This window comes from Eptesicus fuscus, chromosome 7 (assembly GCF_027574615.1).
Source record: "Eptesicus fuscus isolate TK198812 chromosome 7, DD_ASM_mEF_20220401, whole genome shotgun sequence".
Taxonomy (NCBI): domain Eukaryota; kingdom Metazoa; phylum Chordata; class Mammalia; order Chiroptera; family Vespertilionidae; genus Eptesicus; species Eptesicus fuscus.
The window spans coordinates 3,813,055-3,836,713 of NC_072479.1; the positions used below are offsets into that span (position 1 = coordinate 3,813,055).

The following is a 23,659-nucleotide window of genomic DNA, read 5'->3' on the forward strand; positions in this document are numbered from 1 at the left end:
GACTAATTACTAGTAAGGAGATTGAATCGGTCATCAAAAGCCCCCCCAAGAAAAGTTCAGGACTAAATGGCTTCACTGATAAATTTCACCAAATATTTAAAGAACTAACTCCTGCCTTAAACTTTTCCAATAAATGGAAGAAGAGGGAATAGTTCCAAACTCACTTTCTGAGGCCAGCGCTACCCTGACACAGAAACCAGACAAAGTCACTACAAGAAAAAATTACATGCTAAAATCCTTGGTGAACATAGATACAAAAATCTTTCAACAGAATTCAGTAATGCTTTAAAAGAATTGAAGCAGCAGCCCTGTAGGTTGCTTGGTGGAAAAAAAAAAAATCATACACCATGATCAAGTGGGATTTATTGCAGGGATGCTTCACCATCTACAAATTTTTAACACAATGAAGGATAAAAATCATGTTCATCTCAATAGATGCAGAAAAAAGCAATTGTTAAAATTCAACTCTGTATATAAAACTCAACAAAGTGGGTATAGAGGGAACATATCACACCACAATAAAGGAGATATATATATATATATATATATATATATATATATATAGCAAGTGCACAGCTAATTTTAAAAGTTACAAAACTACTTAAAAAAAGAAAGAAATCAAGACATTGATATTGGAAAGGAAGAAGTAAAACTGTCTATTTGTAGATGACATGATATTATTTATATAAAACCCTAAAGATTCCATCAAAAAACTTAGAATTAATAAATTCAGTAAAGTTTTATGATATAAAAATCAATACAGAAAAATCAGTTGCATTTTGCTACACTAATAATCAGAAAGAGAAAACAACCCCATTTACAATCATACCACAAAGAATAAAATACCGAGGAATAAATTTAAGGAGGTGAAAGACCTGTTACACTGAAGACAGACATTGATGATAGCATTTAAAGAAGACACAAATAAATGGAAAAATAGTCTGTGTCCACAGATAGGAAGAATTAATATTGTTAAAAGGTTCAGACTACCTAGAAGTGGTCATTGGGGGAAAAGAGGGACATATGTAATACTTTCAACAATAGAGATTTTTAAATGTTTAGACTACCAAAAATAGTTTATAAATTCAATTTCAAAATTTCAATGGCATTTTCCACAGAAGTAAACAGTCCTAAAATTTAATTGGCAGATGAAAGGGGGTAGGGGAGGTAGAAGAGGGTAAAGGGGAGATAATGGTGATGGAAGGAAATTTGACTTAGGGTGGTAAACACACAATACAATATACAGATGATATGTTGTAGAATTGTGCACTTGAAAGATATATAATTTTATTAAGCAATGTGACCTCAATGAGTTCAATAAAAAAAGAAAACTACCATATGATCGAACAATTCTGCTTCTGGAAATATAGTCAAAAGAAACAAAAATAATTATCTCAGAGATATCTGTAAGTCCATGTTCATAGCAGCATTATTTACAGTAGTGAAGACATGGAAACAACCTAAGTGTCCATCAACAGATGAATGGATAAAGAAGATGTATCTGTATACAGTGGGATATTATTCAGCCATAAAGAAGAAGGACATTCTGCCACTTGGGACAACATGGATAGAACTTGAAGGCATTTTTATAAATGTAATTAGTCAAAGATAAATAATATATGATCTCACCTATATGTAAACATAAAAAACACACCAGCTCATAGATCTAGAGATTGGTGGTTGACAGAAGTCAGGGGTGGGGAATGGGTGAAGTGAGTGGACATAGTAAAAATAAAATAGACCCTGGAGATGTAACGTTCACTATACTGACTACAGTTAATGAGGATATTTGAAAGTTGTTAACAGTAGATCTTAAAAGTTCTCATCACAAGAAAAAAATTGTAACCATGGGAGGTGATGGATGTTAACTAGACTTATTGTAGTGATATTTCACAGTACATACAAATATCAAATCATTATGTTGTGCACCTGACACTAATAAAATGTTATGTCGGTTATATCTCAACTAAGGAAAAGAAAAGTGATCAGGATAGACCTAAGTAAGAAATAATATTTGAGCAAAGACTTAAAGACAGTTTGGGGATATCTTCGAGTACAACATTTCAAACAGAGGAAAATATCTGAAATTAGAAGTGTCCCAGCCATGTTTGAGCAGGAGAAAGGAATCTAGTGTGGCTGAGAGGGTGAACAAGAGTGAGATTAGTGGGAAGTCCCTGATATGGGCCCAAAAAATAAAGAGCCTTGGGAAGTGTTGTAAGGACCATGGCTTCTACTCAGTGAAATGGGAATACCCGTGATGTGAAGGATCACTGACTGCTGTGCTGACACTAAAAAGGGCAAGCGACAGCCGCTTAAAAGGCTATTGCAGTAACAATGAAGGGGATGAGAAGTTGTCCTATCTGGATCTAGAAACTGCTAATTATAAGTGTTTTTTAAAAAAAGCTACTTGCTAAATTTTTTAATATGTTTTTAGAGAGAGGAAGGGAGAGGGAAAGAGAGATAGAAAGATTAATGATGAGAGAACCATTGATCAGCTGCCTCTGGAAGCTCCACACTGGGGATTGAGCCCAAAACCTCAAACTGTGACCTCCTGTTTCATAGGTCGACACTCAACCACTGAGTCACACCGGCTGGCCTATTTGTTAAAATTTTTTAATTTTATTATATCTCAGATACAAATCTGTTTTAAACACAATGGAAAAGTGTGTATTTAAAATGTACCTGAAATGTGCTTGAAGAGCTAAATGTTCTTGTCTGTTTTGTGTTTTTTGAGAAAATGTTGTCAATGACTTTTTAGAGAGCAACATCTTAGTGTTCCTTCAAAACAAAAATATAACAGTAGTATTCAGGAAAATGTTGTTTAAAAATTGGTTTCTTAATGCATTGTCTCTATTTGTACAAGCTTTGCCACAGGAAATCTACACAGAGTTGTCCAAAGGTAAAACACGTTACTGCCATGACATTTTTGTCATCTCCTTTATGATGTTTGTAGTGAATATATACATAAATAAATAATATTTATTTGCTTCACAAGAAGGGAGATAAGAGAATCACTTGATTTTTTTTTAAATTTTTATTTATTGATTTTAAAGAGTGGAAAGGGAGAGAGACATCAATTTGTTGTTCCACTTATTTAGATATTCATTGGTTGCTTCTTGTATGTGCCTGACCAGGGATCAAACCTGCAACCTTGGCATATCGAGATGGATGCTCTAACCAACTGAGCTACCCAGCCAGGGCCACTAGATGTTTTAAAGGTATTGTGATTGCCCTAGCCGGTGTGGCTCAGTTGGTTGGATTGTCACCCGTACACCAAAAGGTGACAGGTTCGATTCTCGGTCAGGGCACATACCCAGATTGCAGGTTCTAGCTCTGGTTGGAGCATGTGTAAGAGGCAATTGATCAATGTTTCATTCTCTTTGTCTCACTACCTCTCTCTAAAATTAATAAAAATACAAGGTATTGTGGTTACTATTGAAGAGAAGATGAACAATAGAGTTATGTAATGCTGAAGACCTTTCTTTTAGCCTGTAAACAGTGTTTAAGTCAAGTAGCACCACCTTGTGTTGTAGTAGCTTTCATGATTACACAGTTTAAAAGATTCCTCCTCATCCTATCAATAGATACTAATTTCTTCTAAGTTAAGACTTTGATTCTGTTAAAATGAACATAGCCGCCCTAACTGGTTTGGCTCAGTGGCTAGAGCATCGGCCTGTGGACTCAAGGGTCACAGGCTTGATTCCGGTCAAGGGTATGTACCTTGGTTGCGGGCACATACCCAGTAGGGAGTGTGTAGGAGGCAGCTGATCAATGTTTCTCTCTCATCGATGTTTCTAACTCTCTATCCCTCTCCCTTCCTCTCTGTAAAAATCAATAAAATATATTAAAAAAACAACTCTTAGCTTTAAAAAAATAAAAAACAAACAAAATGAGCATAGCCATAAGAATGGGTAAACAACAAACTCTTTTCTTTCGCTCATAATTTGTGTTAAATTTAAATTCATTTACCAAAATTGCTAACTACCAAAAGCTCTGTAGGAATGGAGCAAGGATTAAAAAGATAGCAATTGAAACAGCTGAGAGGATGGACATATTTGTAGTGGTGTTCCAAGAATAGAGATTAGAAAAGTACAAAAATAAATATATCATAATTAATTTCTGGTAAGCATTATATATGATTAAAAATAGCAGATAATTTAGCATTGATGTGAAAACTGTCCTACATCCTGAATGTTGGGGGAAAGGTTTTCCCTTATGCAGAAAGCACAAAATAAAAGCATTGGGTAAAGAATCCATTTTTTTATTTATTACTGAAAGTATTGCTATTTTATTTAATGTTTAAAAGCAATTTTGTAAATAGCTCTGATTTTATGTAAGCAAGCTTCTTTGATAATACCAATTTTCTGCTTTCAAAAACATTATTTTTGGACATATCTAATTTATTTTGTTACTCTTCATATCTGGCAAATCTTTATTGTAAAACCACATAATAAGAGTACATCCTAGAAGTTGACTATCCTCAAAATTAATACTTCTTTTCTCTTTTCTCAGAATGAACTCACAGATACACGTGCCAAATTCCACGTACTTTTTCTTTTCTTTGTGTCTACAATGTTCTTCATCAGCGTCTTATCACTTTTCAGCTATCACTGCTGGCTAGTAGGAAAAAATAGAACAACAATAGGTAAGTAGGTCAAAATAAATCATAATGATCTAGGGAAATGACCATAAGTGAATATGAAATCTGGAGAAGGACAATAAATGATAAAGAAGTGTAAAATAATTATACGTGAAAACTCACCGTGACTGGACAGGAACAATGGGTATATGTAAATGTAAAGGTTCATTCTTTTAAAGAAGGTTGAAGAAGTTAGATTGACTTTTATATATTTTTTCAGTAGCTCATCCTAATATATAAAAACCCTGGGTCCGTCACAACCGGAGGCTCGACCAACCGGAAGTCAGTCCTGCAGTCAGCGCTGGGTTGCCGTGGCGACCCAGCACTGACTACTACGGCTGCAGGCACGGTGACCCAGCACGGACTGCTGAGGGGACTGCGAATCAGGCCCAGAGAGAGGCCTGAAGAGAGAAGCAAGGTCTGATCCATAGCCTCTGTGGCAGCTGTTGATCAGCGCTTGCTTCTCTCTTTCTCTCCAGGCCTCCACCGGGGCTGCTGATCAGCCCCGCCTTTCTGATCAGGCCCTGTTGATAGGCCCAGAGACGCTGACTGGCATAGAAACCGACCAGTCAGAACCAAATCTGGGTGAATTGTGAGGAGCCAATAGCTGCCTAGGAGGTGGAGCTTTTGATGCTGACTGGCATAGAAACTGAACAATCAGAAGCAAATTTGCTGGCAGAGGAGGGCAGTTGGGGGCAAGATCAGACCGGCAGGGGAGGGCAGTTAGGAGTGATCAGGCAGGCAGAGGCAGTTGGGGACGAGATCAGACCGGCAGGGGAGGGCAATTGGGGGGAACTAGGCCTGCAGGGGAGGGCAGTTGGGGGGGACCAGGCCAGCAGGGGAGGGCAATTGGTGGCAGTTGGGGGCAATTAGGCCAGCAGGGGATCAATCAGGTGTTAAACAGGCCGACAGGGGAGAGGTTAGGGGGTGATCAGGCTGGCAGGCAGAAGCAGTTAGGGGCAATCAGGCAGGCAGGGACGCGAGCGGTTAGTAGCCAACAGTCCCAGATTGTGAGAGGGATGTCCAACTGCCCCCAAGGGGTCCCAGATTAGAGAGGGTGCAGGCTGGGCTGAGGGACACTCCCCCCCACCCCACCCCCATTGCACGAATTTCATGCACCGGGCCTCTAGTTGTATGTAAAAGTAGAGAACAAGCCATATTTTATACATGTTAATACAAGCTACTTCCTGGGAGATTAACCCTTTGCACTCGCTTGCTTTTTTCTCGAGCTGCTACTGATGCTAACCGTGTCGAGTCACACTCGACATCCGAGTCCAAAAGGTTAAAAATGGTGGTGGAGTAAGTGGATACTACACCAACATGTTCCCAGGACCAAACTGGAATTACAACTGAAATACAAAGAAAAAAAAATTCTGAATAATCAACTAAAGACTTGCTTGAGAGAACCCTGATAACCAAGGATGAAAAGTGGGAGACCACATAGAGACTGGTAGGAAGTACAGAGGCGCAAAAAGGCTGGCTGGGCTCCCACAGATAGCAGCTGAAGTTCTGGAGAGATATCTCAGCTATGGGTGGTTGCCACTGAGAAATCTGGGGTCTAAACCCCAAGCTTGGTCCCACAGCAGAGAGCAACAGAACTGAGAAAAGTGCCCACATAACATCTGGCTGTGAGAAACAGATTTGCTTGTCTGCCAGGGAAAAACAGCTGGAAATGCAAGCACCCTCTCAAAAGACCGACGCACAAAATTTCGTGTGCAGCCACTCACCTTGGGCTCCAACACAGGGAGGGCAGAGTGGACTGGAGCTGTGTGACCAGAAGCCAGGGGTGGTGGTTCTGGACTTAGAGCTCAGAAGGCAGATACCCCGGTTTCCTGTGCTGAGTCATTTCCTCACCCTGTGGAGGTCATCTTTGTCAGGCAGACTTTGGCTATCCAGGCAATTTTTGTCTGGGAGAGAAGACAGTTGACCCACCCTAGTGAAAAGCCCCTTGCTCACCTTGTGGAGTTTCTGCGGCCCATTAAGAGACAGAATAACAATTAGCCTCCAGGTAGAAGCAATTGTCCACCTGTTGGCAAACCTTGCGCTGCACCTGTGGATGACTGATTATCTGAGGGCTACTCAAGAGTAAATCCAGTCAGTCTGCAGAGAGTGGCAGAGTGGCACTCTCTGGAGGCCTTGAGTCTTTGCCCGATCTAATTAATCAGAAACAGCATTTGACACTGTCCTGCAGTTGAGAGCGTAGCAGACCTACCTAGTACATAGTCACAAACCCAAACAGGCAGCCAAAATGAGAAACACCCCCCAAATGAAAGAACAAGAGATTTCTCCAAAGAAGAGCTAAATAAATTGGAGATAAGAAATGTATCTGATATAGAGTTCAGATGCTCAACAGCATGAGAAAAGATATATTAACTACAAAGAATGACAGAATTAATAAAGAACATGGGAAGGAATACACAACAGAATAGGGGAAGCCGAGCATTGGATCAGTGAATTAATAGATAGGGTAGAAAAAAATCACATAATCAGAGAACCAAAAAGAAAAAACTATTACAAAACTGGAGGACAGCTTAAGGGAGCTGTGGGACAACATGAAATTTAATATTTGCATAATAGGTGTGCCAGAAGAAGAGAGTGAGCAAGGCATAGAAAATGTGCTTGAAGAAATAAGGGCAGAAAACTTCTCTAACCTGGTGAAGGAAAAAGTTACTCAAGTTCAGGAGGCACAGAGAGTTCCAAAGAAGAACTCAAACAGGCCCATATCCAGATACATCATAATTAAAATTCAAAAAAAGAGAGAGACAATCTTAGAGGCAACAAGAGAAAAGAAATTTGTTGCCTACAAAGGAGCTCCCATAAGGCTGTCAGATAATTTTTCAGAAATTATACAGGCTAGAATGGAGAGGCATGAAGTATTCAAGGTAATAATAAGCAAGGATCTGAAACAATTAAGATTGCTATATTCAGCAAGGCTATCATTCAAAATAGTTAGTGAAATAAAGAGATTCCATGACAAAAAAAAAAAAAAGGCTAAAGGAGTTTATCACCACCAACCCAGCATTGCAAGAAATGCTAAAGGGACTGTTATAATGAGCAGAAATAGGGGGAAAGAGAAACCTAGGTATACATAATTAAAATGGCAATAAATAAGTACCTGTCAATAATATCCTTAAATGTAAATGAATTAAATGCTCCAATCAAAAGACATAAGGGTACTGAATGGATAAAAAACATGACCCAATTATATGCTACCTACAAGAGACCCACCTTAGAACAAAAGATACAAACTGAGAGTGAAGGGATGAAAAAAATTTTTAAATGCAAATGGAAACAAAAATAATACCTGGGGTAGAAATACTCATACCTGACAAAATAGACTTCAAATTGAAGGCTATCACAAGAGACAATAAAGGTCACTACATAATATTAAAGATAATGATCCAACAACAGGATATAACCCTGGTAAACATATATACACCCAATATAGGAGCACCTAAACATATCCTATCTAATAAAAGTAATATGCAAATTAACCATCACTCCGCTATACCACAACTCACGGCCACAGAGAGCAGGAGGGAAGCTTGGGTTTCCCTGGCAATGGAGGAAGCCAAGCTTTCTGCTTGCCCTTGACGGCCTAGGCCTCCACTCAAGGCTACAAAGTTTCAATGATAGAAGATACATAAATCCAAACAGAAATGGCGGCAGCCACGGACCTGGAAAGAGCAGGAGGCTAGGGTTGCCCCCGGCAATGGAGGAAGCCAAGCTTTCCACACACCCTGGCCGGCCCAGGCCTCCACTTAAGGATACAAAGTTTCAATTATAGAAGGTACATAAATCCCAACAGAAATGGCTGCCGTCAGAGTGAGCAGAATGCTTGGCTCCGCTCCAGGCTACAAAGTTTCAATTGTAGAAGATAAATAAACCCCAGATACCAGGGCCTCTGCTTGGGTTGTCAGTGGGTGTGGCCGGCCTGCAAACCACCACAGGCCCCTCGCCCAGGCCGCCCCACATCCCAAGGGAACCCCCACCCTGATCTGGGACACCCTTCAGGGCAAACCAGCCAGCCCCCACCCGTGCACCAGGCCTCTATCTTATCTAATAAAAGAGTAATATGCAGATTGACCATCACTCTAACACACAAGATGGCTGCCCCATGTGGTCAAAGATGGCTGCCCCCATGTGGACACAAGATGGCCACCACAAGATGGCCAGCAGGGGAGGGCAGTTGGGAGGGACCAGGCCTGCAAGGGAGGACAGTTGGGGGCGATCAAGCCTGCAGGGGAGGGCAGTTAGGGGTGACCAAGCCGACAGAGTAGGGAAGTTGGGGGCGACCGGGCCTGCAGGGAAGGGCAGTTGGGAGGGACCAACAGGCTGGCAGGGGAGCAGTTAGGCATCAATCAGGCTGGCAGGGGAGTGGTTAGGGGGTGATCAGGCTGGCAGGCAGGAGCGGTTAGGGGCAATCAGGAAGGCAGGCAGATGAGCAGTTAGGAGCCAGCAGTCCTGGATTGTGAGAGGGACTAAATGGGCAGTCAGACATCCCTCAAGGGGTCCCAGATTGGAGAGGGTGCAGGCTGGGCTGAGGGACACCCCCCCCCCATGCACGAATTTCATGCACCGGGCCTCTAGTATATATATAAAAGACTTCTAGAGGACTTTCAGGGAGAGGTCAATCAACAGCAATACATTCATAGTAGGGGACTTTAACACTCCGCTTACTTCACTGGACAGCTCTTCCAGATAATAAAATTTACAAAGAAACAGGGACTAAATGACACACTCGATCAGATGGATTTAATTGATATTTATAGAACATTTCATCCTAAAGCTACAGAATATACATTCTTCTCAAGTGCACATGTGTTATTCACAAAGATAGACCACATATTAGGACACAAAACAAGTTTATACAAGTTCAGGAAGAATGAAATCATATCAAGCATATTCTCAGATCACAATGGGTTGAAATTAGAAATCAACTATAATAGCCGAGGCCGGTTTGGCTCAGTGGATAGAGCGTCGGTCTGCGGACTGAAGGGTCCCAGGTTCGATTCCGGTCAGGGGCATGTACATTGGTTGCGGGCACATCCCCGGTGGGGGGTGTGCAGGAGGCATCTGGTCGATGTATCTCTCTCATCGATGTTTCTAACTCGCTCTCCCTCTCCCTTCCTCTCTGTGAAAATTAATGTAATATATTAAAAAAAAAAAAAAAGAAATCAACTATAGTAACAACACTCAAACACCTAGAGGCTGAATAGCATGTTATTAAATAATGAATGGGTTACCAATGAGATCAAGAATAAAATTAAAAACTTACTGGAAACCAATGAAAATGAACACAGTACAGCCCACAATCTATGGGACACATCAAAAGCAGTCTTTAGAGGGAAGTTCATAGCACTACAGGCCTACCTCAAAAAACAAGAAAAATTAATAATAAATTATTTAACCCTAAAACTTAAAGAATTAGAAAGATTATAACAAGAAAAGCCCAGGGTAAGTAGAAGGAAGGAAATAATAAAGATCAGAGCAGAAATAAAGGACATAAGAAACTAAAATAAAAGCAATATAAAAAGTCAGTGAGCCCTAGCCGACTTGGCTCAGTGGATAGAGCCTCAGCCTCGGACTGAAGGGTTCCCAGTTCTCATCTTGATGTTTCGATCTCTCTCTCCTTCTCCCTTCCTCTCTGAAATCAATAAAGAAATATATATATATTTTTAAAAAGTCAGTGAAAGCAAGAGCTGGTTCTTTGAAAGTATAAAAAAGATCCATGAACCATTAAACAGATTTATCAAGAAACAAAGAGAGAGGAACCAAATAAATGAAATTGAAAGGAAAGTGGAGAAGTAACCACTGACAGCACAGAAATACAAAGATGGTAAGAATATACTATGAACAACTAAATGCCAACAAGCTGGAAAACGTGGATGAAATGGACAAATTCCTAGAGAAATACAGTCTCCCAAAACTGAATCAGAAAACCTGAATAGGCCAGTAACAACTGAGGAAATAGAAGCAATAATAATAATAACTCCCAGCAAACAAGAGCCCTGGTCCAGATGACTTCACAGGGGAATTTTACTAAACATTCAAAGAAGAACTAACACCTATACACAAACTATTCCCAAAATCCAAGTGGAAGGTACACTTCCAAGCTTTTTTATTTAGGCCAGCATTATCCCATTCCAAAACCAGATAAAGACACTACAGAGAAAAAGGATTACAGACCAGTACCTCTGACGAACACAAATGCTAAAATCCTCAACAAAATATTAGCAAATCAGAACCAGCAATATATTAAAGAGGTCATGCACCATGACTACTTGGGATTTATTCCAGGACATATATAGAACTGGTATAATATTTGCAAAACAATAAACATGATAAATCACATAAACAAATGGAAAGTCAAGAATTACATTATTATATCCATAGATGTAGAAATGGCATTTGACAAAATCCAAAAACTATTTTTGATAAAATCATATCGCAACATATTAAATGCCATATTTGACAAACCTACAGCCATCAACATACTCAGTGGGCAAAAACTGAAACCATTTCCCCTAAGAACAGGAACAAGACAGGAATGTCCACTTTCACCATTTTTATTCAACATAGTACTGTTAAGTCCTAGATACAGTGATTAGACAAGAAGAAATGAAAGGCATCCCAATTGGAAATGAGGAATTAAAACTCTCATTATTTTCCTATGACATGATTTGTACATGGAAAACCCTAAAGACCACCAAAAAACTACTAGATTTAATAAATGAATTTGGCAATGGAGCAGGATACAAAATCAATACCCAAAAATGAATGTCTTTTTTATATACCAATAATGAATTCTCAGAAACAGAAACTAAATAAACAATCCCATTTACCATTGCAACAAAAATATTAAGGTACTTAGGAATAAACTTAACGAAGGAAGTAAAAGACTTGTACTCGGAAAACTACAGGACATTGAAAGAAGAGATAGAGGAAGGTAAAGACAAGTGGAAGAATAAACATGTTCATGGATTGGTAAAATTAACATCATTAAAATGTCCATACTACCCAAAGCAATCTACACATTCAGTACAAACCCTATTAAAATACTAATAGCAGCCCTAGCCGATTTGGCTCAGCGGATAGAGTGTCGTCCTGTGAACTGAAAGGTCCCAGGTTTGATTCCAGTCAAGGGCACATGCCCAGGTTGTGGGCTCGATCACTAGTGTGGTCTTGCAGGAGGCAGCCGATCCATGATTCTCTCTTATCATGGATGTTTCTATCTCTCTCTTCCTCTTCCTTCCTCTGTGAAATCAATAAAAATATATTTAATAAATAAAAATAAAATACTAACAGCATATTTCACAGATCTAAAACAAATACTCCATAAGTTTATATGGAACCAAAAAAGACCCCTAATAGCCATAGCAATCTTGAGAAAGAAAAACAGAGTTGGATTAATCACAATACCAGATATCATGTTATACTACAAAGCCACTGTAATCAAAACAGACTGATACTGGCACAAGAACAGGCACATAGATCAATGGAACAAAACAGAGACCCCAGAAATCGATCCAAGCCATTACACTCAATTAATATTTGACAAAGGAGGCACGATTATACAGTGGAGTCAAGATAGTCTCTTTAATAAATGATGTTGGGGAATTTGGACAGATACATGGCATGAAAATGAAAATAGACCACCATACACAAGAATAAACTAAAAATGGATAAAAGACTTAAATGTAAGCCAGGAAACCATAAAAATCCTAGAAGACACCATAGGCAGCAAAATCTCAGACATATCTCATAGCCTTGTGTTTACAGATACATCTCCTAGGGCCAAGGAAACTAAAGAGAAAAATAAACAAATGGGACGGCACCAAAATAAATAACTTCTGCATAGCAAAATAAGTTATCAATAAAACCAAAAGGGAACCCACTGTATGAGAGAACATATTTGGCAATGATACATCTGATGTAGGGGTAATATCCAAAATACATAAGGAACTCATACAATTTAACAGAAGGAAGACAAATAATCCAATAAAAAAAAATGGGCAAAGGACCTAAATGGACACTTCTCCAAGCGGACATACAGATGGGCATGAGACATATGAAAAAATGCTCAAATTCATTGATCATCAGAGAGGCAAATTAAAATGTCAATAAGGTATCACCTCACACCTGTCAGAATGGCTATCATCAACAAATCAACAAACAAGTGCTGGTGAGGATGTGGGGAAAAGGGAACCCTCGTGCACTGCTGGTGGGAATGCAGACTGGTGCAGCCACTGTGGAAAACAGTATGGAGTTTCCTCAAAAAATAAGGAACTGCCATTTGAGCCAATGATCCCACTTCTAGGAATATATCCTAAGAAACCCTAAACACCAATTAGAAAGAATGTATGCACCCCTATGTCCATAGCAGCACAATTTATTTATTTATTTATTTTAAAATATATCTTTATTGATTTCAGAGAGGAAGGGAGAGGGAAGGAGAGATAGAAACATCAATGATGAGAGAGAATCATTGACTGGCTGCCTCCTGCACATCCCCCACTGGGGATAAAGCCCACAACCCAGGCATGTGCCCTTGGCTGGAATCGAACCTGGGACCCTTCAGTCTGCAGGCTGACGCTCTATAGCAGCACAATTTAAAATAGCTAAGATCTGGAAACAGCCTAAGTGCCCATCAGTACTATATGAGTGGATAAAAAAGCAGTGGTATATTTACACCATGGAATACTATGCAGCATTAAAAAAGAAGGATCTGTTACCCTTTGAGACAGCATGGTGGAGGGACCTGGAGAGTATTATGCTAAGAGAAATAAGCCAGTCAGAGAACAAGTATCACATGATCTCAGTTATATGTGGAATCTAGTGAACAAAATAAATTGATAAAGTAGATTCAGAGATATAGAAGCATAGAACAAAATTTGGAATCTCAGAGGGAAGGCGGGGGAGGGAGAGAGGGTGGGTAGTGATCAACCAAAGAATTTGTATGCATGTATGCATAACCCATGGACACTGACAACAGGGTGATGAAGGCCTGGGGCAGAGGGTGGAGGTAGGCTAGAAGGGGTTAAGGGAGGAAAAAGGGGGACATATATAATACTTGGAACAATAAAGATGTTTTTGAAGAAGCTGTTTCCTGCATTTACTCAGTGTCTTCAAAAATTAATCTATGAAAGGTGAGTAATAGATTAACATGTTAATGCGGTGGTTCATTCTGAGATTGGTAAAAAAAAAAAAAATTAAATCCTTAATTACAGTTTATCGTTTAGCTAACGCATAAGTTCTTTGCTTTTTCCTCACCATGTTTCATGATTGAAGCTAAGGAATAGTGTTTTTGACATAATAAATTATTTCCATCTTGTGTTAGTTGACAGTTAAACTTAACGTATTGTATCTCTAATATCAGCATTACTCATTTTTTAAACTGGAAATATAAGGGAAGAATTCAGTAAGATATTCAAATAATTGGACAAACATTTTGAAAACAAGATGGCGTGGCATTGCTCAAACTGAGCTATTGGCATGTAAGCAGCACCACTGTGCTATAATTGAAATATTTAATTATCAGCTAATGTACCAAGATACAAAATAATGATTTGTTGCAACATTTCATTAGCAAGTTAAAGCCTTCGCCTAGCCAGTTGCTCAGTGGTTGAGCATCAACCTGTGAACCAGGAGGTCAGGGTTCAATTTCCAGTCAGGACACATCTCTGGGTTCAGGCTTGATCCCCAGTAGTGTGCGTGCAGGAGGCCACTGATTAATGATTCTCATCTTTGATGTTTCTCTCTCTCTCACTCTCTCTCTCTCTCTTTCCCTCCCCTTCCTCTCTCTAAAATCAATAAAAACATTAAACAAAAAAAAGAAAATTAAAGCCTTCCCTGCTATCATGCCATGTGTCTGCTAGGTAAATTAGAAGGGGATAGATTTTAATAGAGAAAGATGAAGACATTTTAGGAAGCCTTTTAGATACTTTCATTTTTGGATCGTTTCAAACTTGTGTACAACTATGTCATGTAAGCCTTACATTGTAAGGAATGACGTGCTTCCAGAGTAAAGGATTTCTGTGCCATTCCTACCTCAACTCACTCTTCACTGTTGAGCACTTCAGTTCTGTCGTGCCTTCATCCATGTAAGTAAACTTCCTTTTATCCATTAATTAATTTTTTACCCTCTTCATAGAATTTCCTGCCATTTTCTTACCTTTAATGAGAAATGACAAAGTGCATCCTACAAGCAGAGGCTAGCCACAACTGCTAAGACCTTCCACAACTGCTAAAAACCTAGAGATTTTACATAGAAAAATAGATTTCTTCTTTCAAAACTGATAAATCTGATATTGTGGGCCTTTTTTTCCCATCCGGCATCATTTATTCACAGCTAAATAGTAGCTTTAAATGGGTTGCAAATAGTAATTTGCCACAGTTCCCATCCAGCCCAGGTCATTAATTTCCCACCAAACCAATGTGGATATTTGAGAGGCCAGTGATTTCTGGGAAACTTATTGTTCCCTTCAGTCTTTTTCAAACTTTTTGGCCAGTGACTACAGTAAGAAATGCATCATCTACACTAATAAAAGAGAAAGATGCAAATTGACCATTACTCTGCTACACCCACCAGCCAATCAGGAGCAAGTATGCAAATTAACCCAACAAAGATGGCAGTGGCCATGGAGCTGGAGCGAGTAGGAGGCTTGGGTTTCCCCCGGTGATGGAGGAAGCCAAGCTTCCTGGCCGGCCCTGGCCTCCACTCAAGGCTACAAAGTTTCATTTATAGAAGATAAATAAATCCCAGATACCTGCTTTCTGCTGGCCCTGGCCTCCGCTCAAGGAGGCGCTTAAAAAAAAAAAGAAAGAAAGAAATGAGGGGCTGGGAGCTTGGGTCGCTGGGGGGTGTGGCCAGCCTGCAAACAGCCATCAGCCCCTCACCCAAGCTGGCCAGGCACGCCAGCGGGACCCCCCACCCTGAAGGGGCTGTGGTCAGCCTGCAAACAGTCATCAGCCCCTCACCCACACTGGCTAGGCACTCCAGAGGGGACCCACACCCCCATGGCCTGATCCCTATAAACGGGCAATTGAACATCCCTTGAGGGGTCCCAGATTGGAGAGGGTGCAGGCTGGGCTGAGGGACACCCCCCCATGCACAAATTTCGTGCACCTGGCATCTAGTTTTCTATAACCTAGTGTATGCACACATATGTATAAATTTATGTAAATAAGCAAAAATTTCACAAAACATTATTTAACTTTACTATGTGCAGTGATGCCAATATTTTCTGTTTTAGTTCCTTAAATAATTCTGTGGTTACAAACCAGTGAATTAATTTCACAGACTATTAAGGTATTTTAACTTGCACTTTGTAAAAAATTACCCTAGTACAGCATTCCCTTATAGCCTCACCCTCCACAACCCTGCCCCTAGATCTTAGCTGGTTCTCCACTACTTCTTCCGAATTGTTGTCTTTCTGTCCTTTGAAAGTATCTTATTCTGTCCTTTGGAGTATCACCTCTACCCTTCTTCATAACTGTCATCTACATATCTTGAGATAATTCCCCCACATTAAGAGTTTCTGTAGTCAAACTATAATCATCCCAAACAGGCAGGCTAGTCCCTTTGAATTTGATGGCCAGTAATTTCATAACTATACACTGAACCTTTTCATTGCTTAGAATTGAAGAGCCCCTGAAATTTTCAACTTAAATTTCCATTCTCTAACCACAGTCTTTGTTCTTTTAGCTCTTTCTTTTATATACTTTTAATTCCTTTTGTAGATTACTGAGTCCTCTGTTTTCCAGCACTTTTCTTTCAAGTGCTTCTCTCCCTTCTGGTTTCATTTTCCAGTCTTTTCCATTCTAGATCCTATAGTAAATGATTTTAATAATTCTTGACTGCACATTCACTTTATACCTGTCCTTAGGCTTTCTCCCATAATGCATTTCCTAACCTATGACCTAGGTTACTCCAGCTGGCCATTTTATCTACATGTGAATCAGGGTTGTAGAAAGCCGGTGAAGGCAATCTCACTTGCATAGAGATTGTTACAACTACAGATTTAAAGTCTCAACCCTCACTTAGGCCCTCACCTCTATTTGGGAGTAATGTAGTGTTTCTGATCAGGTTGATCACTTTATATTACCTACAACAGTTATTCCAGATTTTCACCATTCTCCCTAATTTTCTTACTCATCTTGTGAGCTCTTCATAGAAGAATTAGAAGTTGTCACAAGTAAATTCTTATCTTCTTATCTTTATAACCTCACACAAACATTTCTACTTTCAAACCCATCACAGTTACCCTTCTTCTAACTTCTGAGGATAAGATATGTCTTTTCTAGTATCTAAGGCTAATCTTTAGAACTCTTCTAGAACCAATCCCATTTCTTCTAAAATAGTCTTCCATCTATTTTTACATTACTTTTCTATATTAACAACCTTTCCCAATCAAACTCTTCCTGGCTTATCCTTAGCTTATAAAACATGCTGAAATGCAGTCTATTTTTAAATTTTAAAAAATACATTTATTTGGTGAAAATTAAGTATCTCTAACCCTCACTCTATATCACTTTACAACCAAGCTTAAAAGAATGGTCTTGAGCCCTGGCTGGTTTGGCTCAGTTGATTGAACATTATCCCATGCACCAAGAAGTCGCAGGTTTGATTCCCTGTCAGAGCATATGCCTCGGTTAGGCAGCTGATCAGTGCTTCTCTCTCCCTCTCCCTTCCTCTCTCTCTAAAATCAATAAAAACATAAATTTAAAAAAAAAGAATAGTCTTTAATAACCATCTGCTTCCTTATCTGTTATTCCTTGTTTAAGATCATTCTCAAGTATCACCTCCTCCATATTTAACCCTCCTCTACCACACCCTCAATACACACATATTTCTATCACATTGTAATTTTGTTAGACTTTGGGTTCTTAGATAAAAATTGTATCTAATTTATCTTTGAATCCCAAACACCTGGTAATGTACCATCAAGCATATAGTAGGAAATGTGTAAATAATGAATGGGCGAAGTTGCAAGAGTAGGCATGTTAAAAAAGAGAGAGCATTTTGAGATGTTGCTTCTTGGCATGTCACCAATTTGGTTTAAATAAACTCAAATAAATAAATATATTTTAAAAAGAAAAGTAAGATATATTAAACACATTTTAGCAGATTTTCAATAATAGATAATTATTTTGACATTTTTATAAGGGTGATGAAGTATTCAGAGGTGATATTTTCTTCTGAAATACATTTTAGAAATTTATCTTTATTATAAATACATTATTTAAAATTCTATTTATAGCTGTTTATTAAGATTTTCTTTCTTAAATTTTATTGATTTTTAGAGAAAGGAAGTTTGAGAAAGAGAGAGAGAAACATTGATGTCAGAGAGAAACATTGTTTGCCTCCTGCATATGCCTCTACCAGGGATTGAACCCACCATCTTTTGGTGCACAGGTCAATGCTCCAACTGGCTCAGCCAAGGCTATGTTTATAGTTCTTGATATCAAAGATATAAAACAAGAAAATTGGTACTTTCATTCCTACTATAATTTTAAATAGATTAACTCATTTTTTTTATGTATGTCTATAACAGAATCATTTAGTGCACCCACATTTTCATATGGACCTGATGGAAATGGTTTCTCTCTTGGATACAGTAAAAATTGGAGACAAGTCTTTGGCGATGAGAAGAAATACTGGCTACTTCCAATATTTTCAAGGTAATTTATAAAATGCAGGTCTCAGAAATTATAAAAATTATAGTTAAATGTCTTAAGGTTCAGAGACTACAATATATAATTCTTAGCCTTAAGAATGAAAACCCAGAATAACTTGATTCTATAAAATATTTTCTTTTTCTTTTTTTTATTAGGGTAAAAGAGAGTTTGGGCATATATTGGAATGGAAAGTTGAAAAAGATGATTCATAAAAAATAAGAATTATTACCCTTTTTCCTTCAAAATGAAAATAAGTTGAAATTATATAAATAATGAATGAGAGAAGTTGCAAGAGTAAGAATATTAAAAAAGAGGGAGCATTTTGAGATCTTGCTTCCTCACATGTCCCCAGTTTGGTTTCGCACCGCCCCAGCAGCTCCGAGCCTCTGGGCGCGTGGGAGGCTCCGGCCTGAGCGAAGGCGGTGCCGGCAGCCAGGGGAAGGAAGGCCCATTCTTGCACGAATCTTCGTGCATCGGGCCTCTAGTATTAAATAAATAAATAAGTAAACAAATAATTTTTAAAAAGAAAAGTAAGATATATTAAACATATATTAGTAGATTTTCAGTAATATTAAATAATTACTTTGACATTTTTATAAGGGTGATGAAATATTCAGAGGTGATATTTTTAGCCATATCTTCAAAAATTCTATCACAGGTTATATATTCTGTTTTATCTTAAATCATAGAAGACCCAATACATAATGTAATTTTTACTCAAATGTAAATGAGAATATGTTTGAGATGTTATATAGTTTCCTTTTCTTCCAAATTCATAGCCATCCTAGGCTACCTATATATAAAAGTCATTATAGAAGAGGAAAAAATATTTGATATTCAAGTGATATATTTGTGAGTGTTGTGTTTTTATTTTCCTTAACTGTATTGCCTATTTTTGTGTGAAAATGACTTACTTTGTCTTCATTTTTTAAAAAAAATATATTGATTTTTTTACAGAGAGGAAGGGAGAGGAATAGAGAGTTAGAAACATCAATGAGAGAGAAACATCGATCAGCTGCCTCTTGCACATCCCCTACTGGGGATGTTCCCGCAACCAAGGTACATGCCCTTGACTGGAAGCGAACCTGGGACCCTTGAGTCCGCAGGCTGACGCTCTATCCACTGATCCAAACCAATTAGGGCTTATCTTCATTTTTGAAAGACATTTTTGCTTGGCATAGAATTCTACATGTTGCTTCATTGTCTTCTAGCTTGTGGTTTTTCTGATGAGAAATTTGCGGTCACTATTCTTTTTTTTTTAATGAATATGTAATGTGTCTTTTTTTCTCCAGCTGCTTTTAAGATTTTCTATTTGTAAATAGTTTCATGAAATTGGATTTTGTTGTCCCTTGGTATAATTTTCTTTGTGTTCTTGGGCTTAGGATTGATTGAACTTCCCAGGTCTATGATTTTATAACTTTTATCAGATTTGGAAATATTTCAACTATTTTTTCTTCAACTATTTCTTCTGACATCCCCCTCTCCTCATTACTGCAGGGACTCCAATTACATTTATCCACTCGAAGAAGTTCTTACCACAGCTTATTGATGCACTGTACATTTTTTGTGTGTAGTCTTTTTTCTGTGTATCATTGAGTAGATCTTATTGCTATATTTTCAAGATCCAATCTCTTCTGTATACTTTATATTTTGTCTTCTGTATTGCAAGGTTTTTCCACTGTGGTTGGAACACAGACTTTTTTTTTTTAAGGTTATTTTTTCTAAACAGAAATTTCAATATTAAGTGTTTTGGTTTGTTTTCTTTTCTTTAAAAATGTGGCTCGATGGCCCTGGTTAGTTCATTGTCCGATAAACCAATTTTGTGGGTTTGATCCCCAGTCAGGGCACATACAAGAGTCAACCAATGGCCCTAGCCAGTTTGGCTCAGTGGATAGAGCATTGGCCATGAACTAAAGGGTCCTGGGTTCAATTCCAGTCAAGGACACATACTTGGGATGCAGGCTTGATTCCCAGCCCTGGTTGGTCGGGTGTGGAAGGCAAACAATCGATGTGTCTCTCACATCGATGTTTCTCTCTTGGTGTCTCTCCCTCTCCTTTCCACTCTCTCTAAAAAAATCAATGGAAAAAATATTCTCAGGTAGAGGATCAACAAAAAAAAAAGGAAGAAAAAAAAAGAATCAACCAATGAATACATAAATAAGTGAAACAACAGATCAGTGTTTCTCTATGTCTCAAAAAAAAATTTTTTTTTAATGTTCCATTATCTTCTGGCTTGGGAACAAAAAATGAGCCCCACTCTTATCTTTATTGCACTGTTTGTAAATTTCCCTCTGGCTACTTTGAAAATTTTATCTTTATCACTGGTTTTAGGCGGTGGGATGGTTTTCTTTGTGTTTATCCTCTCTGGAATTCATTAGGCCTTTTAAAAATATATTTTATTGATTTTTTTTACTGAGAGGAAGGGAGAGGGATAGAGAGCTAGAAACATCTATGAGAGAGAAACATCGATTAGCTGCCTCCTGCACACCCCCTACTGGGGATGTGCCCGAAACCAAGGTACATGCCCTTGACCGGAATCAAACCTGGGACCTTTCAATCTGAAGGCTGACACTCTATCCACTGAGCCAAACCGGTTAGGACCATTAGGCCTTTTAAATCTGACTTTACAGTATTCATCAAATTTGAATAATTTTCATCATATGTCTTCGGTTGTTTTTGCCGCCTGCTCTACCTCTTCCCATGCCCTCTCTCCACTACCTTTTCAAATACTGGTACTTGATAAATATACCTACGTTAAATTGTTTGATTGTGACTCACGGCCATTGCTCTTCTGCCCCACTTTCCCTCCCCCATCTTTTTTCTTTGCTTTAGTTTGAATAGTTCCTATTGCTGTTTGTCAGTTCATGATCTTTTCTTCTGTAATGTTTACTCAACTGTTAAGTTAATCCAGTGAATTTTTCTTTCAGATATTATATTTTTCAGCTCTAGAAGTTCAATTTGGTTCTTTTTATTTCTTACATTTTCATTTCTCACTTTTCCTGTAGTTTGAAGTCTTTGTTTCGACTTCTTTTTTATTGACTGTTTTTTTTTCTTGTGCATGCATTTTCTTGCTACTTTTCACGTTAGTAATTTTTTATTGGATGAGTGACATTTTGAATTCTGAGTGTTTAAATTTTGTCTCCCTTTAAAGAATGTTGAGTTTTGTTGGCAGACAGTTTTTTTCCTGTTTTTTTTCTTTTTGTAGGGAGTTATCATCAGTACAGTTTCTTGTGCTCCAGCTTCTGCATCTCTCCCTCTTCCTCAGCTCTGGTAGATTCCAGCTGCCCTAACTTTACAAATTCCTATCTGTCACTCAGGTCAGTGAGGCCGCCTTGCTCTGTGTCCCCTCCTGGCCTGGCCAAGGCTGGAACTCACTCGGTCAGTTCTCTTCCTTCACAAAGCACAGTTCTATAATGTTTTTGAAAGCGGTATTGTATATACTATTCAGTTTTCTGGTTGTTTAAGACTGAAAGATCAGATTTTGTAGTTAATCCATCTTGGCTGGAAGTGAAAGTTCTTGTTATACACAATTTTGATGTTTTCAGAATGTGAAAGTAAGCATAGCTGCATTTTTTAGATTATAAACGTTTTGAGGGCAGAGATTTCCTTCTCTCTCATTAACTGCCAGATCCTTAGCACTTAAAATAGTACCTGGAATATCATAGGCATTCAGTAAATATTTGTGTAATGAATGTTGTCAAATAACTATGTCTGAAATTTATATCTTGAATTTTAATTTGAGCTTTTATGATGTCTTAAATGATTTTGAAAATCAGGTCAGTTACGTAAATATTTGAATACTTGTATTTGAAGTATCCTAATCTTCACAGGTATCATAATTTTAATAGTCATGGAAGATAATTTTTTTATTAAAGTATAGTTGGCATACAATATTATGGAAGATACTCTTTTTAAATCCATGTAAGTTATAAAAGAAAAGGCTGTGTTTTTTTCTATGGAGGTTAATCACCCTCTTAATTAGAAATATTAGGAAATTTTCTTTGAAATGACAAGTTATTATTTCCTTATACTCTGTCTCTGAAAAATGGGAGTTAAACTTGACAACATTGATTTAACTTAATATGATTTAAAATATTACTGACATTTTTTATTATGCAGTTTGGGTGATGGTTGCAGTTTTCCAACTCGCCTTGTGGGAATGGATCCAGAACAAGCTTCTGTTACAAACCAAAATGAATATGCCAGAAGGTGTGCTTCTTGTCTTTATGTTTTTCAGTATTCATTATAAAACAAAATAGATATATGTGTGATACAAACATATCTTATAGATAAATACAGTAGTAATTTAGTAAGCCAGCATACATAGCAAAAGAGAACATCTATTTAAATAATTTTTAACATATTTTTAATTATTATTTTTTTAATCCTGAACTTATTATTGATTTTAGAGAGAGAAGAAAGGAAAGTGAGAGAGAGATAAAAACTGTGTGAAAGAGAAACATCTATTGGTTGCCTGCTGTACATACCCCAACAGGGGATTGAACCCGAAAACTGAGTATGGGCTCTGACTGGGAATCAAACCCACAACCTTTCGATGTACAGGATGACACCACAACTAACTGAGCCACACAGACCAGGGCTAAATTTTAACTTTGGGTTAATAATATGTATTTCCCCATACATTATACTAGGGGCCCGGTGCACAAAATTCGTGCACTGGGGGTCAGGTGTCCCTCAGCCCAACCTGCCCCCTCTCACATACTGGGAGCCCTCAGGGGATGTCCTACTGACGGCTTAGGCCCGCGCCCCATGGGAAGCGGGCGTAAGCCACAGTCTGGCCTCCCTTCGTGGGAGGCAACCGGGCTGATCAGGGGAAGGCACCAGCCTCATCACCCCGCTGCTGCAGCCACTGCCAGTCACCGCAGCTACCAAGGAGTTTTCATCAACACGGACTCCAGTCCCTTCACCAAGAAAAAATGACAACTTTCTTTAGGCATTTTCAAGATGTGTCTTTCATAGGATATGCATTTCTTTATTTTTTATCCTCACCTGAGGATATGTTTCCATTGACTTTTAGAGAATGTGGAAGAGAAAGAGAAAGACAGAGAGAAACATCAAAGTGAGAGGAACATTTTGATTGGTTGCCTCCTGCATGAGCCCTGATCTGGGTCCCTTGATTAGAATCAAACCCAGACCCTGCTGCCTACAGGCCGAGGCATTATCCACTGAGTCAAACCGGCTAGGGCAGGATATGACATTTCTTAGCTCTCCAGCAGCAGACCTTCATTTTTGTCTCCGGAAGTGTGGTGGAAAAACCCTAGATCACCTTTTTGGATTCTTATTACCCAAGTTACTAAGAATATTACCAGTGGCATACAG

At 38.5% G+C, this 23,659-nt stretch overlaps 1 protein-coding gene across 6 annotated transcripts in view; it reads left to right on the forward strand.

Annotated features, from left to right (window-relative positions):
• Window positions 1-23,659, forward strand: part of ZDHHC20 (zinc finger DHHC-type palmitoyltransferase 20) — an 87,445-nt gene that overhangs the window by 46,846 nt on the left and 16,940 nt on the right. For all 6 annotated transcript variants that reach the window (XM_054718682.1, XM_028138357.2, XM_054718683.1 and 3 more), the window contains exons 8-11: window positions 2,864-2,899; window positions 4,513-4,645; window positions 18,196-18,322; window positions 22,439-22,528. In XM_054718682.1, coding sequence (XP_054574657.1) covers window positions 2,864-2,899; window positions 4,513-4,645; window positions 18,196-18,322; window positions 22,439-22,528 — 386 coding nt within the window. The remainder of the gene's footprint in view (window positions 1-2,863; window positions 2,900-4,512; window positions 4,646-18,195; window positions 18,323-22,438; window positions 22,529-23,659) is intronic.